At 42.4% G+C, this 17232-nt stretch overlaps 1 protein-coding gene across 1 annotated transcript in view; it reads right to left on the reverse strand.

The window, feature by feature from the left end:
- Positions 1-2046: 2046 nt before the first annotated feature.
- MEOX1 (mesenchyme homeobox 1) overlaps positions 2047-17232 on the reverse strand; it is a 71054-nt gene continuing 55868 nt past the window's right edge. Inside the window, exons 2-3 of the mRNA XM_077257658.1 lie at positions 4577-4749; positions 2047-2745 (exon numbers count right to left, since the gene is read on the reverse strand). Coding sequence (XP_077113773.1) covers positions 2623-2745; positions 4577-4749 — 296 coding nt within the window. The 3' untranslated portion in view covers positions 2047-2622. The remainder of the gene's footprint in view (positions 2746-4576; positions 4750-17232) is intronic.

Below are 17232 nucleotides of genomic sequence, written 5' to 3' on the forward strand. Positions count from 1 at the left end.
ATAAAAAGGGGAATATTGTTAAAACAAACTAATTTAAATTAAACTTAAAATAAATAAATAAAATAAAAATACCTGTATTTTAATTTTAATTTAAATTAATTTGTTTTAACAATATTCCCCTTTTTATGCAATTTAATAAAGAGTACCGTACTTTTTAATACAATAAAGGTTTTTTTCATTCTTCAAATGGCACATCAGGATATAACTTTGCCCATATTTGATCCAAGGGAGTATTAGGCAATTTATTTTCTAATTACCTTTATGGGTTACTCAGAATCAGTTTCTAAATAGTCCCCTAGCCTTTCTCCTTGGGAGGTTCTTTGTTGCTCACAGACAAATTCACATTTAGATACGTTGACGTATCGGTTCTTGGAGATTTATGTGCTCAGATAACTTTGACCAAGGTTTCAGACTTTAATTATCAATTTCCCAGCTTTATAAAAACCCAGTCTCTTCTAACCTTGTGTCAAAAAACAGCATCAATGGATCCTTCTAAGCACCTGCCCAACACTCTGAAAATTAAAATGATGGAGCCCCACAAAGCAGGAGAAGGCTATAAGAAGATAGCAAAGCATTTTCAAGTTGCCCTTTCTTCAGTTCGAAATGTAATTAAAAAATGGCCGTTAACAGGAACAGTAAAGGTTAAGATGAGGCCTGGAAGACTATGCAACTTATCAGTGAAAGCTACTCCTAGGATTGCAAGAGAGGCAAATCAGAATTCACTGTCAACTGCAAACGACCTTCAGAAAGATTTAGCAGACTCTGGAGTTGTGGTAAATTGTTCTACTTATCAGAGACACTTGCACAAAAATGGCCTTCATGGAAGAGTCATCAAAAGAAAACCTCTCCTGCATCCTCACCATAAACTTCAGTGTCTGATACATTTTGGAAACAAGCTCTGTGGTCCGATGAAGAAAAAATAGAACTCTTTGGCCACAATGATCAAAGGTACGTATGGGTAAAAAAGGGCACAGAATTTCAAGAAAATAACATCTCGCTAAACATTAATCATGGGGGTGGATCAATCATTCTTTGGAGTTGTGTTGCAACCAATGGTACAGGGAACATTTTATGGGTAGAGGGAAGAATAGATTCAATGAAATTTCAGGAAATTTTTGATGCAAACATAACACCGTCTGTAAAAAAGCTGAAGTTGAAAAGAGGATTGCTTCTACAAATGGATAATGATCTTAAACACATGTCAAAATTTACAATAGACTACCTCATAAAGTGTAAGCTGAAGGTTTTAAAATGGCCCTCACACTCCCCTGATCTGAACATCATTGAAAATCTGTGGCTAGACCTCAGAATAGCTGTGCATGCTAGACGACCCAGGAATCTCACAGAACTGTAAGAATTTTCTGAAGAAGAATGGATGAAAATCCCTCAAGCAAAAAATCTTGCCTGGCTACAAAAAGCATTTACAAGCAGTGATACTTTCAAAAGGGGGTGTAACTAGGTGCTAACCATATAAAACCTACAAGAAACAAAATATACAAAAAACCCTGCTGTAACTAAATAAGTAAAAAGCAAAAGTGCATCTAAATACCTCAGAGTTCTTAATAATGCTATTTTTGATCAAAAATAGTATAAAAACCTTCCCACCATCGTCAATTTTTGTGTTTTTTTTCTAGGTACTAACCATGCAGGGTACTCAAACGTTTTCAAAAGATGAAAAAAATATCTATATTTTTTTTGCCTAAAATGCAAAGGAAATGTGTCATTTTTAACTTTAGGACTTTTAGAGATCATTTCGTCTTCAACTTGCTTAACTGTTCACAATAACAGTAATTTTGACATTGGGTGCCCAAACTTTTGCATGCCACTGTATATATCTTTATTTACCAACTTTTTGGGTATCATGTATCACACTTACCGTATAGTGTGAATTGCAAATCGGGGATAGGATAGCGTGTAAAGCAATGAATACAAGAAGCTGTTTTTTAAATAATCCAGCAGAGAACAGAGACCTTTCAGTGGAAAGGTCAGCAATAGATTTTTTGTTGCAATATTTACGGTATATAAAAAAATTCTTACTACTACTTTGCAAACAGCACATTTTATTAATAAAAAAACTTGTAATAAAAGCTTGGCACAGTATTTTTGCAATTTAATACAGTTAAAAAACAACGTAAAAAACACAAACATTCAAATTTTGTAAAACAAAAAAGGAATTATTTTGGCATCTTATTCAGTTGAATACTTATAAAATCTGAGATGAATACTTTATACATGAAAAAATATGATATGGGTTTTCGTGCACCTTCATCCTCAGGATAAAGGAACCTTGTGGAAAACTAGTAAACAAAATATTATTACAATACGAATTACAATATACCTTTTCCGTATAACAAAGATGTTCAAGATACCTTAATATCTTGCAACTACAACTTGGGAAAATTATGAAAATTTGATAGTCAAAGAACTGAATAGTCTGATGTTGCATTATATGAGGTCCAATATCCTACCCATTATGTCCTTGAATGGGAAACATATAATAAATGTGTCTACAAAGGAAAAAATATACTAGCTAGTAACCAGTATGATCAATGTTGGAAGACTTGGAGTATTTTCTTGTAAAAATGTGAGATAGTAAAGTTCATGGAGTATGTTGGAACCATGCTATTCAGAGCTGGGAGATGCTGTAGAGTCTAAATCATCTGCATCTTGATCATTAGGAGACACTGGTTGTCCACCTTTGACACGTTTCCACTTCATTCTTCGGTTTTGGAACCAAACTTTGACCTGCAAAAGCAAAATAAATATGTCAGCATAGACACAATATTAGGCTATTTAAGACCATCTCCAACATTCAGGTGTGCTTGGGTGTCTGGTAGTCATAGGCAGTGTCATAGCATGGGTTTTCAGCACTGGTGGCAAGGCAAATGTTATGTGCCCTCTAACTCATGGACCAATAGCACTAGAATATCTTCTACCCATAAGTATTGAAACCCTGTCGCTCAAGCACATGTATTGAATTTATGAAAATACTGATGCTTTTTTGCATACAATTTTAAAAACGTATATATTGTTAGAAAAAATTGATTATACTTTATTTTTTTATTTCAATTCTTATGTGAGTATTTTATTACACTATCCCTAGCCCTGTCAATAACAAAAAACCTAACCTCAACACTAGCAATAACCGTAGCCCTAAACCTTACCCAAACCCTAGCCCTAACCCAAAATTTATTTATTTATTTTTTGCAGTAAGCTATCATATACATTCAGTCTGTATGTATCTTTAATAAGTAGCTAGTTACTGAAGCATAAGTAGGTATGCCCTACCAATGGCTACAGTATTAAATAGTACAAGGGTCTTTCAGTGGACCATTAGCTTTCTGTCCATACATTATATGGATAAAACATTTCACAAGGAATTTCTATGATGCTCATAAAGGGATACCCCCCTCCATGATCTACTTTTCTATGAGCACAGCATAAAAGAGATTAAACATTTAGACTGAAGAAGACCAAAAGCGTGGAAATTCAGCTTTGACTATTATCCAACTCCCTGCTCCTGAAAGTGTGAAATAAATTAAGTGCTGGGAGGGCACTTACTCCCACCAGTACTATAATATTACAGTTCTGTACAGCAACAGGTTAAATAGGATCTCCAATCCTAGTAAATAATATTAATGAAGGTATTTAAGGTTGAAAAGCTGATCAGTTACGCTATTCATAGTAATGGATAATGATGTGAGCAAGAAACCAATCAGAGACAATGAGGTTTTAATATATTCAGTGCCGGAAACCTTTGGCTTAAAGAGAACCTGTTAGCTAGTCAGTGTAAGCCAGTTATTGCTTTTATTTTATTTCCGCTACTCCCCTTTATTCAGATTTTTCTTTTTTTTTTAATTACGCAACACGGTTTTCAGACAAGTTTTGAGGTAGGGTAGTCAAATCTTTTTGATCAGATATCAAGGGAGCACATAGTAAACTAAAGTGGAAAGACAAAGGAGAAGTCAGGTCACGGTCGGAGGTCAGAATACCAGGAAAATAGAGGATCAGAGCAAAGGGCTAGGCAAATGGATGGTCAGATTGAGGTCCAAGGATAGGCAGCAACAGATGAATAAACAGAGCACAGAAATACAAGGCAACCCACTGAGCAGATGCTATGTCTGGCAGAGATCTGGAACTATCAGCACAGCTATGTATCTGGGTAATCACCTGGAACAGGGAACAACTGTAACAAGCTCAGCACCACCCATTTTCAGATTAGACAGCAAAGCTGTCCATGAAAACATTAAGTAATCATGACAACAACATCTTGAATACTCTGGGGAGCAGCAGGAATAAAATAAGAACATAAACTGGCCACTTTTGACCTAGTGACAGGTCCTATTTAAAGGGTACCTATTGTTTTAAGTTCCGTATTTAGCATATTCCACAAAAATGTGCCCATAACCTCAGCTAGAGGTCTAATCTGTATAGATTTTTGTACAGCTCCTATTGACTTATAGTAAGTTTATTTGGAATGTATTGAAAGGTGATTTAAGTGTTTTAAGAGAGTGTTTAAACCGTTGCTATGGACAACAGTTTTACACCATCTAAAAAGATATCAGATAAGAATTACCTGTCTTTCAGTGAGGTCAAGGTTCACAGCTATCTCGTATCTTCGAAGCCGGGTCAGGTAGTTGTGATGGGCAAATTCAGCTTCTAGCTCCCTCAGTTGTTCTTTAGTAAAGGCCGTTCTCTCTTTTCTGGCTTTGCTGTTTGTTTCTGGTTTGGTGACAGTATCTCCATTTTCTGTGTAGGAGAAAACAGTAAGACATGTAAGAAACTGATATAGAGTAGACTAATTAGTTTACACTAATAAACCATTGCATTAATAAACCAATCTAAGGTCAAGGGGTCAAAGATTTAAAGGGAAACTGTCATATTCCCAAAAGTTATTAACCTTTAGATATTGGGTTAATCTGCAAGTTAACAGCGTTCCAATGCAGTCCGACCACCTTACTAAAAACCTGGAGTGGCTACAGTTACAGCTCACAACATTGTGAGCAGCAGCTGTAAGCATGGCCTCTCACTTTGATTGATAAATTTCTCTTACAGATGCAATGAAGAGCAATCCTGTCACTAAAGTGTAGGGTGGGCTTACAGTCACCACTCACTGTGCACTGAGCAATGACTATAGCTGTCCTGGGTCACCTCTATGGTTGACACTCGGCGGCTCTCAGGAGGAACAACGTTCGCTTTCTCCTGGTAGCTGCATTTTAGTAAGGTGGCCAGACAACTTTGTAACACTATAAACCTGTAAATTAACCCTCTATTTGCAAGTTAATAGCATTTGAGAACATGATAGTTTCTTTTCAAATCTGCTGTTAGATGATAAAGGGCGTCTGTCATTACAAAATATAGTATAACCTAGAGATATAACTTTGTAGGAGATATAGCCCCTAATAAAATAGCATATTTAGTGTTCTAATTGCTACCTCTGTTCTGCAGAAAGAAAATGTAATCCGAAATGCTAATTAGACCATTGGGTGCACCCATGTGTGGTCAAGAGGCTCAGTGCACCATTTCGACCACTGGTTTTGTATAATCTGGTAATTGACAGCACTGCCTTGCCTGAATAGCAATGTGTGCAAAGAAAGCTCAGGAAAGCCAGGGAAATCAATCACCAGTGAGGGAGGCAGACACATGAAAACCAGAAGGGAAAATGGTGCCTGGAGCCTCTTGACCACACTATAGGTGCACAAGTACCCTAATTACAGTGCCTTGCAAAAGTATTCGGCCCTCTGGAACTTTTCAAACTTTTCCCACATATCATGCTTCAAACATAAAGTTACCAAATGTAAATATTTGGTGAAGAATCAACAACAAGTGGAACACAATTGTGAAGTTGAATGAAATTTATTGGTTATTTTTAATTTTTGTGGAAATTCAAAAACTGAAAAGTGGGACGTGCAATATTATTCGGCCCCTTTACCTTCGGTGCAGCAAACTCACTCCAGAAGTTCATTGTGGATCTCTGAATGATCCAATGTTGTCCTAAATGCCTAATGATGATAAATATAATCCACTTGTGTGTAATCAAGTTTCCGTATAAATGCACCTGCTCTGTGATAGTCTCAGGGTTCTGTTTGGAGCACAGAGAGCATCATGAAGACCAAGGAACACAACAGGCAGGTCCGTGATACTGTTGTGGAGAAGTTTAAAGCTGGATTTGGATACAAAATGATTTCCAAAACTTTAAACATCCCAAAAAGCACTGTGCAAGCGATCATATTGAAATGGAAGGAGTATCATACCACTGCAAATCTACCGAGACCCGGCTGTCCCTCTAAACCTTCATCTCAAACAAGGAGAAGACTGATCAGAGATGCATCCAAGAGGCCCATGATCACTCTGGATGAACTTTAGAGATCTACAGCTGAGGTGGGACATTCTGTCCATAGGACAACAATCAGTTGTACACTGCACAAATATGGCCTTTATGGAAGAGTGGCAAGAAGAAAGCCATTTCTCAAAGATATCCATAAAAAGTGTTGTCTAAAGTTTGCAACAAGCCACCAGGGAGACACACCAAACATGTGGAAGAAGGTGCTCTGGTCAGATGAAACCAAAATCGAACTTTTTGGCAACAATGCCAAATAATATGTTTGGCATAAAGGCAACACAGCTCATCACTCTAAACACACCATCCCCACTGTCAAACCTGGTGGTGGCTGCATCATGGTTTGGGCCTGCTTTTCTTCAGCAAACGATCTCCATCAAACCTCACTGAGCTCGAGCTGTTTGCCAAGGAAGAATGGGCAAGAATTTCAGTCTCTCGATGTACAAAACTGATAGAGACATACCCCAAGCGACTTGCAGCTGTAATCGCAGCAAAAGGTGGCGCAACAAAGTATTAACCCCTTCATGACCTTGGGATTTTCTGTTTTTCCGTGTTCGTTTTTCACTCCCCTCCTTCCCATAGCTATAACTTTTCTATTTTTCTGTCAATTTGGCCATGTGAGGGCTTATTTTTTGCGGGACGAGTTGTACTTTTGAACGACATAATTGGTTTTACCATGTCGTGTACTATAAAACAGGAAAAAAATTCCAAGTGCGGTGATATTGCAAAAAAAGTGCAGTCCCACACTTGTTTTTTGCTTGGCTTTTTTGCTAGGCTCACTAAATGCTAAAACTGACCTGCCATTATTATTCTCCAGGTAATTATGAGTACATATACACCTAACATAACTAGGTTATTTTTTATCTAAGTGGTGAAATAAAAGTCCAAACTTTGCTAAAAAAATAAAATAAAATTGCGCAATTTTCCAATACTCGTAGCGTCTCCATTTTTCATGACCTGGGGTCGGTTGATGGCTTATTTTTTGTGTGCTGAGCTGGTGTTTTTAATGATACCATTTTGGTGCAGATACATTCTTTTGATCGCCCGTTATTGCATTTTAATGCAATGTCGCGGCGACCAAAAAAACATAATTCTGGCGTTTCGAATTTTTTTCTCGCTACGCCTTTTAGCGATCAGGTTAATACTTTTTTTATTGATAGATTGGGCGATTCTGAAAGCGGCAATACCAAATATGTGTAGATTTGATTTTTTTTATTGATTTATTTTGATTGGGGCGAAAGGGGGGTGATTTAAACTTTTATATTTTTTTTATTTTTTTAACTTTTTTTTTACTTTTGCCATGCTTCTATAGCCTCCATGGGAGGCTAGAAGCTGGCACAACGCGATCGCCTCTGCTACATAGCAGCAATCTGATGTTCGCTGCTATGTAGCAGAATTGCAGGTGTGCTGTGAGCGCCGACCACAGGGTGGCGCTCACAGCTACCGTGGATCAGTAACCATAGAGGTCTCAAGGACCTCTATGGTTACAATGTAGAAGCATCGCCGACCTCCGATCATGTGACGGGGGTCGGCGATGAGCTCATTTCCGGCCGCCTGGCCGGAAGTGCCGGTTAAATGCCGCTGTCTGCGTTTGACATTTAACTAGTTAATAGGTGCGGGCAGATCGCGATTCTGCCCGCGCCTATTATGGGCACATGTCAGCTGTTCAAAACAGCTGACATGTCCCGGCTTTGATGCGGGCTCACCGCCGGAGCCCGCATCAAAGCGGGGCTTCTGACCTCGGACGTGCTATCCCATCCGAGGTCAGAAAGGGGTTAAGTTAAAGGGGCCGAATAATATTGCACGCCCCACTTTTCAGTGTTTGAATTTCCACAAAAATTTAAAATAACCAATAAATTTCATTCAACGTCACAATTGTGTTCCACTTGTTGTTTCTTCACCAAAAATTTAAATTTTGTATCTTTATGTTTGAAGCATAGGCACTGTAGCATATTTGCTTAAACCTCAGTTTCCTCAGAATGGAGGAAGCAATTAGAACACTAAGGCCATGTTCACACTTCGCGGTTTTTACCGCGGATCCGCGGCGATTTTGATGCTGCGGGTCCGCAGCAGATTCCATAGCGTTTCCATTAACATGTAAACCCTATGGACACCGCAAACCGCTGTGCACATGCTGCGGGAAAAAACACGCAGAAACGCAGCGGTTTAAGGCTATGTTCACACGATGCGGTTTTTGCTGCGGATCCGCAGCGGATTTGCAGCTGCGGATCTGCATCCTTTTTCCATGCAGGGTACAGTACAATGTTACCCTATGGAAAAAAAAACCGCTGTTCCCAAGTTCCTTTTTTCCGCTGGAAAATCCGCACTGATTTTCTGCGGAAAAAAAGAAGTACCATGTCAATTCTTTCTGCGGATTCCGCAGCGGGTTTCCACCTGCACCAATAGGAAAATGCAGCTGGAAACCCGCAGTGGAATCCGCAGTAGAAAAAGGACTGAAAACCGCAGTGAAAACCACCGCAGGTTTTGCACTGCGGTTTTCACAAATCAGGACCTTAAAAATCCGCAGCGAAAAAAGGATCGTGTGAACAAGGCCTAAAACCCGCAGCATGTCACTTCTTTGTGCAGAATCGCTGTGATTCTGCACACATAGAAATGCATTGAACCGCTTACTTCCCGCATGGGGCTGTTCCCACGTTGCGGGAAGTAAGCAGATAATGCGCATTTGCTACCCGGGGTGGAGGAGAGGAGACTCTCCTCCAGGCCCTGGGAAGCATGAATAGTGTAAAAAAAAAAAAGAATTAAAATAAAAAATGATGCTATACTCACCTCTCAGCGCTGCCCGCGGCCGCCCGCTCAGAGTTGCTGTGCGAGCAGGACCTGTGGTGACGTCGCGGTCACATGACCGTGATGACGCCGCGGTCACATGACCGTGACGTCACAAAGGTCCTTCTCGGCACAGCAGCTTTGGAATCAGACCGCCGAGTGCAGCGCCGAGGAGATCGCGACGTCAGAGGGTGAGTATAACCAATTTTTATTATTTTTATCATTACTATTGATGCTGCATATTGCTGCATATGCAGCATCAATAGTACAGGAGTAATACTGCAGCGGAAACCGCGGAACAAACCGCGATAAATCTGCAGGGATAACCGCAGCGGTTTTGCCCTGCAGATTTATCAATTCTGCTGCGGGATAAACCCGCAGAGCACACTGCAAAGTGTGAACCCGGCCTAAATGTGCAATTTTTACAGGGACCACACATTTTAGAAAGCTATGTGCTTAGTTTATACTGTCAAATCGGACTTTCAGTGCACCAAACCAGATGAAAAGTTGGGAAATTTCAGCAAACTGCTTAAAATAAACAATAAACCTATAAAGTAAAAAACACTACATCATCAATTAATGTACATGTTGCATTACTAACACTATGTGACCTTCCACTCTTTTGTAGACAGTCAGAATATCCATATACAAAGTCATCCTATCAATGATAGAAGGGCCAGTCAGAAGATGTTATAAACAAACGTACTATAGCACATCTACAAAAATTGAATATTTTCGTAGACAGGCATTGTCCATTTACCAATCCAAACATTTGGATATGCTTTATTGGAGAGTCTCTGTATATTATTGGTTACTATTAGTGATGAGCGAGTATACTCGTTAGTCGAGATTTCCCGCACACGCTCGGGTGTCCTCCGAGTATTTTTTAGTGCTCGGAGTTTTAGTTTTCATCGCCGCAGCTGAATGATTTACATCTGTTAGCCAGCTTGGTTACATTTGGGGATTCCCTAGCAACCAGGCAACCCCCGCATGTACTTATGCTGGCTAACAGATGTAAATCATTCAGCTGCATCATCCAAAACTAAATCTCCGAGCACTTACAAATACTTGGAGACCCACCCGAGCGTGCTCAGGAAATCTCGAGTAACGAGTACACACTGATAGGGATTCTAGATTGTGAGCCCAATGGGGACAGTGCCAATAATGCCTATAAAGCTCTGTGGAATTAATGGTGCTATATAAATGAGTAAAATAAATAATTAAATGAGTGTTCACCTTACAAGCAATTTTCATACTGCTTCAAAGCAACTTTTAGGTGGTCCTGGGCACAAGCTCCTGTTGCACCCTTCACCTGACCCCCATGGACAGTGTGAACCAAAGCAGACATCCTGTCTCCTCAAGTATCAGAATTAGAGATGAGCGGATTGATCTACAAAAGATCTAAATCAAGTCAAATTTCCTGAAATTCGCAGTTTCTCGCAAATTTGAATACTTTGAGATTGGATTTGGATCTCTCCTCTCACTGGCGTATATTTTGCAAGCAATTACAGTATTGAGAATCACACAAATTTGAACTTCAAAAGATCCGTTCATCACAAGTCAGAACTAATCAAAATTCTCATTTCTCCTGCACAAGCAATACATGAAGGGGACAAGTAAGACTGGAAACACAGTACTGTATGGCATTGAATGCGAAAGCATCGGATGTGATATGCTATTGACACTCTGCCCTAGCTCTGCTGCGAGCGTGATCGTATGTCACATGAAAGAGTCACAGCATAGGTGTGGAAAAGACAGAAAAAGTAATTTCTCCATCTCCTCCCTGGCCTGTCTCGGTCTATATCGGTCTGCACTGGGATGACATCAGAGTGCAGTCCGATGTTTCACACACACCTATAGACTTGTATGGGTGCGAGTGAGCCTCATTCTCTCAAGCAGGATCGACATAAGAAAATAATCACAGATCTCAGCTGCCCCATAGTATAACATTGGGCTGAGTGCTGTGTGATGATTTATTACATAGCACTCTGCCATGTTATAAGCTGGTATGATCCCGACCTAACAAGTAAGCGCTTTTCCTACCCTAATCATTTTTTTTTGCGGGTGCCCCTCTCTATATTATGCACCTTACTGACTAGAATTGAAAGTTTATTAATGTAGGTTTACTTAAAAAATACATGCAATGAAGCCAGGCACGTTTACTTCATTACTCTGATGCATGAAACGCAGAGCCGCCCCACATACAAATATGACATTGAAAGTTAGCAGATTTTGCAAATGTACTTAGACAGCCTCCCAGACGTTTGCCGTATGATATCATTACTACATTACTATCCTTGGAACTCTTTGACATACTGCAGCCATCCTAATGGAATATTTTCTCTCATCTGAAGTTTTTTTCTTCTAAGACATTGTTTTAAGTGCAAGACTCTTTCCACTGTGTTTTCCTCATGCTCCACATGAAAAGACTCCCACATTGGATCACAAATGAGGCAGCATCTGGATTCTGCACAGTAAAGCCTAGCAGAGATCACACCTCAAGCTGCTTCTTGCTGCTCGTAAACCCTGTGATAGTCATGCACCAGTTATGAAATTGCACCTTCTGTCGAGGTGGAAAGAAAAATATTACTTTGAAGTGTGCAAAAATGAAGATCAACAAAATGTTGTAGTCAGGCCAAAGTACAGTTCAGACTAATGGACGTTATGGCTAGCAATATACGGGAAAGTTACTTTCATAGTATGCGAACATTCAGCTTTTTTCTTTTTCTAATATCCTTTTCTTATAAAATTGCAGACATTAAAATGTATTTTTTAGGTTTTTTTTTTCAAAAATATTACTATGGCTCACTATTTTATTAAAAATTACTCCAATTTTCTAGGTTCAGAAAACAATATTTTAGGGGGTCTACCACTCAGGCTCTTAGGAATACACTATTATACTGCATTATTCCAAGAATAGGACATAGGAAGGTGAACCAAGACATAAGACAACTTTTTGGCGGTCTTTGAATCCATGTGTCAAGCTGCACACCTCAGAACCTAATATTCGACTGACATACAACCCCTGGTTACTAATATCAGATATTCAAAAAAGAAAACTAATATACTTACCTCACCAATGACCTCTCTAGCTGCCGTCCTATTATTTCCACCTTTGCATACAGCATCTTCATCCTCTCACTAAAGTCCAGGATTCCCAGCCATGTCCATACAGGAGCTCACTGTGCTTCATAAGGTCACGTCATCATCGCAACCTTATGACATGCAGAAAGCTCCAGCTTGGATGCAGTCTTGGCCTATACAGAAGAGGCTAGAGATATGTCTTGATCCGATGACAGAAAGAAGAGGACCGGTCAGCGAACTGAGTATTGGTTAAAAAAAACCTGATACTTCTACGACCGCCCCAGTGTTTGCCATCCAGTCCTCTTATGTCCACCTTTGCATGCCACATTTCCAAGACTTCCATCTTTCCAGGCCCATGACGTTGCGACCTTATGAAGCGCAGTAATCTCCAAGGTCTGTACATGGCCTAAAATGAAGGAGACAGAGATATGATGTGCCCAAGGAAGACAAGAAGAGGACCAGATGGTGGTCGGCGAACAGTGGGGCAGCCGGAGCAGTCAGCGTTGAGATGTTAGTTGTTTTTTTCTCCACCCTGTTCCAACTTCCATACATATCCAGGATACAAACAAGATTACTGAACGCATCCAGTATGGAAACTGGAGACCCTTTGGGATATAATCATTTGGTCCTATTGGCTTTCTGTTTTCCCATACAACCCACATCCTCAATCATCATATTAAAGCTACGACCATACACAGTTGTCAAAATTATTGTTACTGTGAACAGTAATTTGAAGCAAGTTGAACATGAAATGATAATAATAATAAAAGGTCTAAAGTTAAAGATGACATTACTTTTGTATTTTAGGTTAAAAAAAATATATATATTGTACTTTTTTGCATTTAAAAAATTACAAAAAGGAAAATAGGCCTATGCAACTGTTTGGGCTCCCTTTTTTTGTGTGCTCAGATAACCTTGACCAAGGTTTCAGACCCTAATTAGTCTGTTAGGGTTATGGCTTCTTCACTATCTGCTTTAACAAAGGCCAGGTGATGCATATTTCACAGTTTTATAAAAAACCAAGCATCCTCTAACCTTGTGCCAAAAAGCAGCAGCAAAGCATTTTCAAGTTGCCCTTTCTTTAGTTCATAATGTATTTACCAAAAGGGAAGTTGGCAGGAACTGTGGAGGTCAAGATAAGGTCTGGAAGACCAAGCAACATTTTAGTGAGAGCTGCTCATAGGATTGCTAGAGATGCAAATCAGAACCCCCGCTTGACTGCAAAAGACTTTCAGAAAGATTTAGCAGACTCTAGTGTTCTGGTACATTGTTCTATTGTTCAGAGACACTTGCACAAATATGGCCTTCATGGTAGAGTCATTGGAAGAAAACTTGTGCTGCATCTTCACCATAAAATTCAGTGTCAGAAGAATGGAAAAGAACATCAAAACAAACCTGATGCATTTTGCAAACAATTCTTGTGGACTGGTGAGGTTAAAATAGAACTCTTTGGCCACAATGATCAAAGGTACGTGTGCAAAAAAAAGGCACAGCATTTCAGGAAAAGGATATCTTGTCAACCATTAAGCATGGGTGTGGATCAATCATGCTTTGGGGTTGTGTTGCAGCCAATGGCATGGGGGACATTTCATGGAAAGAATGAAGAATGGATTCAATGAAATTTCAACAAATTCTTGATTCAAAACATAACACCATCTGTTAAAAAGCTGAAGTTAAAAAGAGGATGGCTTCTACAAATGGATAATGTGACAGATAGAAGCTGCACTGTTGATTTAGAATCAGTCAGCAACTGCAGGGGTCAAAATTGTTATGGCAGACACGGAATGGTTAGCTCAGCCCCGGGGACACTGGGAAGGTTGTTATTGTGTCCTGGACATCCAAAAGTTAGGTGAGTGCTAGAAAGTCTCCTGTCAGACTGAAATCAGACAAGCTGTATAGACCAGTTCTTCCACACAAGCTATTTTTGTAATCATAGAAGCAGTCAGGACAGCCAGGAGCATTTTATTACCTCAAGATAGAAGTGAGAGAGCTATGCAGCACCCCAGAGTCCTGGTTGTTGCAGTACTGTGGCTCCGCCACTATGGGGAGCTGTGGTACGTCTGATTGCACTAGGGAGTTTCTCTGATCAGGTACACTCACACCACACTTCACACTCCGGCCACCAGGGGGGGTGGTCCTATCTAGTAGGCCACTCCTCACAACTCTGGTAAAACTGGGGGTTGGACAGGAAGACAGGGAGAAGTAGCTGGGAAAAGCTAGTGAGAGGACCTGTCAGGGATGGGATCCTGGCAGACTCCTCAGAGCAGAACTAACCAGTAAACAACGGGAATACAGAAAAGGAGAAATACCAGAAGGGGTCTTGCTGTTAGACCGAGGCAACATCCTTCTGAGGCGCAAACAGTCGGTGGCCGGAACGCCGAGCAAGTAAGAGACTTTAAGTACATTGCAAACCACGGCAGGGCAGCTAACTACAGGTTGGCTGTCTCACTTAACACCTAAGCAGACAACGGAGGCAGCTGTGGGAGAGGGGCGACTCTAGGGTCCCGGAAGAACTCCAGGCCTACCCCGTCATACGGGTGCGTCCTACCATATCAACTGGAGGACGGAGAAGGAACAGTAGAGACAGAAAGAAACAGTTGTGAGGACTATCCCGGGAGCTCAGCAGGGAAGAACTACAACACACAGCGCTAGAAGGTAGATACTGATTCCCACCTGTAAAGAGAGCTCCTGATGTGTCGTTGGACCGGCCGGTCTCTGAAAACCCAGTTAACAGCGCTCTGGACTGAGGTCTCCCACATCTTCAGTAAAGAGGTAAAGAGACTGCAACCTGGTGTCCTCGTTATTTACCGCGACCTGCACCCCACAACTGCACCGCTATACCACCGTTAACAGCACCTATTTGCAACGGACGTCCCCCACTGACAGACAGGGCCACGGACCGGGTCTAGCCACCGTGACAACCCCAGGACTGAGACCCCAGAGGCCCGGCTCCGGGTACCCCTCGGCCCTGCGGCGGTGTGGGGGCGCTCCAAATCTTGGCGTCACGAACAGGATCTACTTAAGCCTGAAGAATCAGGTCATGTGTGCCTAGAGACTGTGATTTGTCGTGCTTGAACTGTACTTTATTGAGAGAACTGTGTGCTACTGCTTGCCGCGGAAAGTTACCGCCAAAATTCGCCATTGCCGCGCGTGGAGGGAGGAGCCTTAGCTACGTGGGCGGGATCGGCCAAAAGAAGCGCGGAACGGAAAGCGCGGTGAGACGCCAATCCCGGAAGAGGAACTCCGACCTCCAGCAGGTTAGTGGGAGGAAGGGACGGCCATGTCCGAGTCGGGAGGAGAGGAGGTGGCGGTCGCAGCCGCGGACGCAGGGGCAGCTCCGGTCCCCGCAGCGGGCGAAGCCACGGCCCTAATACCGCCACTGGCTGCCGCAGAGCCCGCTGCCCCCATCAGCCAGTCGGACACCGCCGCTAACGCAAAAGCCATAATGCCCTTCTCCATGCCCTACCTGCCCGGAGCGACCTGGCTCCCACGATACTCTGGGGAGGCGCATACATTCACTGACTTTAAAGAAGGGCTCTGCAGCCTACTCGAGTTCTATCCCCTAACCGAGCCTCAGAAGGTCCATATGATAACCGGTCAACTCTTTGGGGCGGCTCTGAGAGAAGTGAAATCCTGGCCCGCTGAGGATAAAGGAACTGCACAACAGATTTTTGCCAAGCTTAAAGCCACCTTTGATACTCGCACTGCCACAGAGATTAAACTGACTTTCTATGGATGCAAACAGAGGTCGCAGGATAGCTTACGGGACTATGCCCTTAATCTCCAGGAAGCGATGCGGGCCATTAAGCAGAGTGACCCCGGCAGCATGCAGGATGAGGATAAAATCCTGAAGGAGCGGTTCATCGAGGGGCTCCTGTGCAGTCACCAGCGGGGCCAATTGCACTTCCTGGCCATGCAAAATCCAGACTTGACTTTTGCGCAGTTTAAAGATAAAGCTATCCAGGCATTGCAGGAGCGGCCGCCCAGCCGCGCAGTGCCACCCAGGCGCCCCGCTCTCACCTACCACCAGGAGGTGGCATCGGATACCCCAGTTGCCGCGGAGGCCGACGCCCAGAGCTTCGAGGACGACTCCCCTGCAGGACTCCGTCTCCAGATGCAAGAGCTAACCAAGAGCGTTGCTGCCCTGGCCCGGACGGTGCAGTCCCTACAGGAGGCCCCCAAAGAGAAGATCCAGTTGGCTTCCAGCCCGGAGGATGTCCCTTGGATGCGACGGAGGAGGACTCCGCCGACCAGGAGCCGGCCCGACGATCGCTTCCACCAGGATGGACGACCCATCTGCCGCCGCTGTCATCAGGTGGGCCATCTTGCAAGGTACTGTCCTTTAAACGAGCAACCCCTGGGGCAAAGGGCCAACCCCCAGGAGTAGGACGGTCAGGCCCGCAGCATTGGAGAACCAAGTATATTGGAGGACGACCAGTTCTCCCTGTAGTGATTGATGGAATCCCCTTGAATGCTTTGCTGGACACCGGTTCTCAGGTGACGACTATACCTTACGTGCTCTACAAACGGTATTGGGAGGACGCTGATATTACTCGTGGCCCTGACGATGATTTCACCATAATCGCCAGTAATGGTCAGCCGTTGCCACAAGTGGGGTATAAGGAGGTCACCATCAAAGTGGGGCGGGTGGAATTGAAAGCCCAAGGGATTGTGATTGTAGATATTGATCGTCGAGAATGTAATCCCATGATGACTCTTGGTACTAATGTTATAGAAAATTGTCTTGCAGAAGTGATTGTTTTGTTGCAACAGGTGGCAGAAAACGCTGGCCACAGTGAGCAACGTGCCCTGCAGAAGGAAATCAGAGCTCTGATGCAGAGACAGCAGGTAGAGCTGACTGGTGGTGAGATTGGTCGTGTCACTGTAAGTGATTCAAACCCCATCGCGATACCTCCCAAGAGTGAAATGTTAATATGGTGTCGAGCAGCCATAGGCCTCAGGGGTAAGGACTACCAGGCCTTGGTGGAACCTGTATATTCAGACAATAGGCCTACTGTTCTGAC

This window comes from Ranitomeya variabilis, chromosome 4 (assembly GCF_051348905.1).
Source record: "Ranitomeya variabilis isolate aRanVar5 chromosome 4, aRanVar5.hap1, whole genome shotgun sequence".
NCBI classification, from domain to species: domain Eukaryota; kingdom Metazoa; phylum Chordata; class Amphibia; order Anura; family Dendrobatidae; genus Ranitomeya; species Ranitomeya variabilis.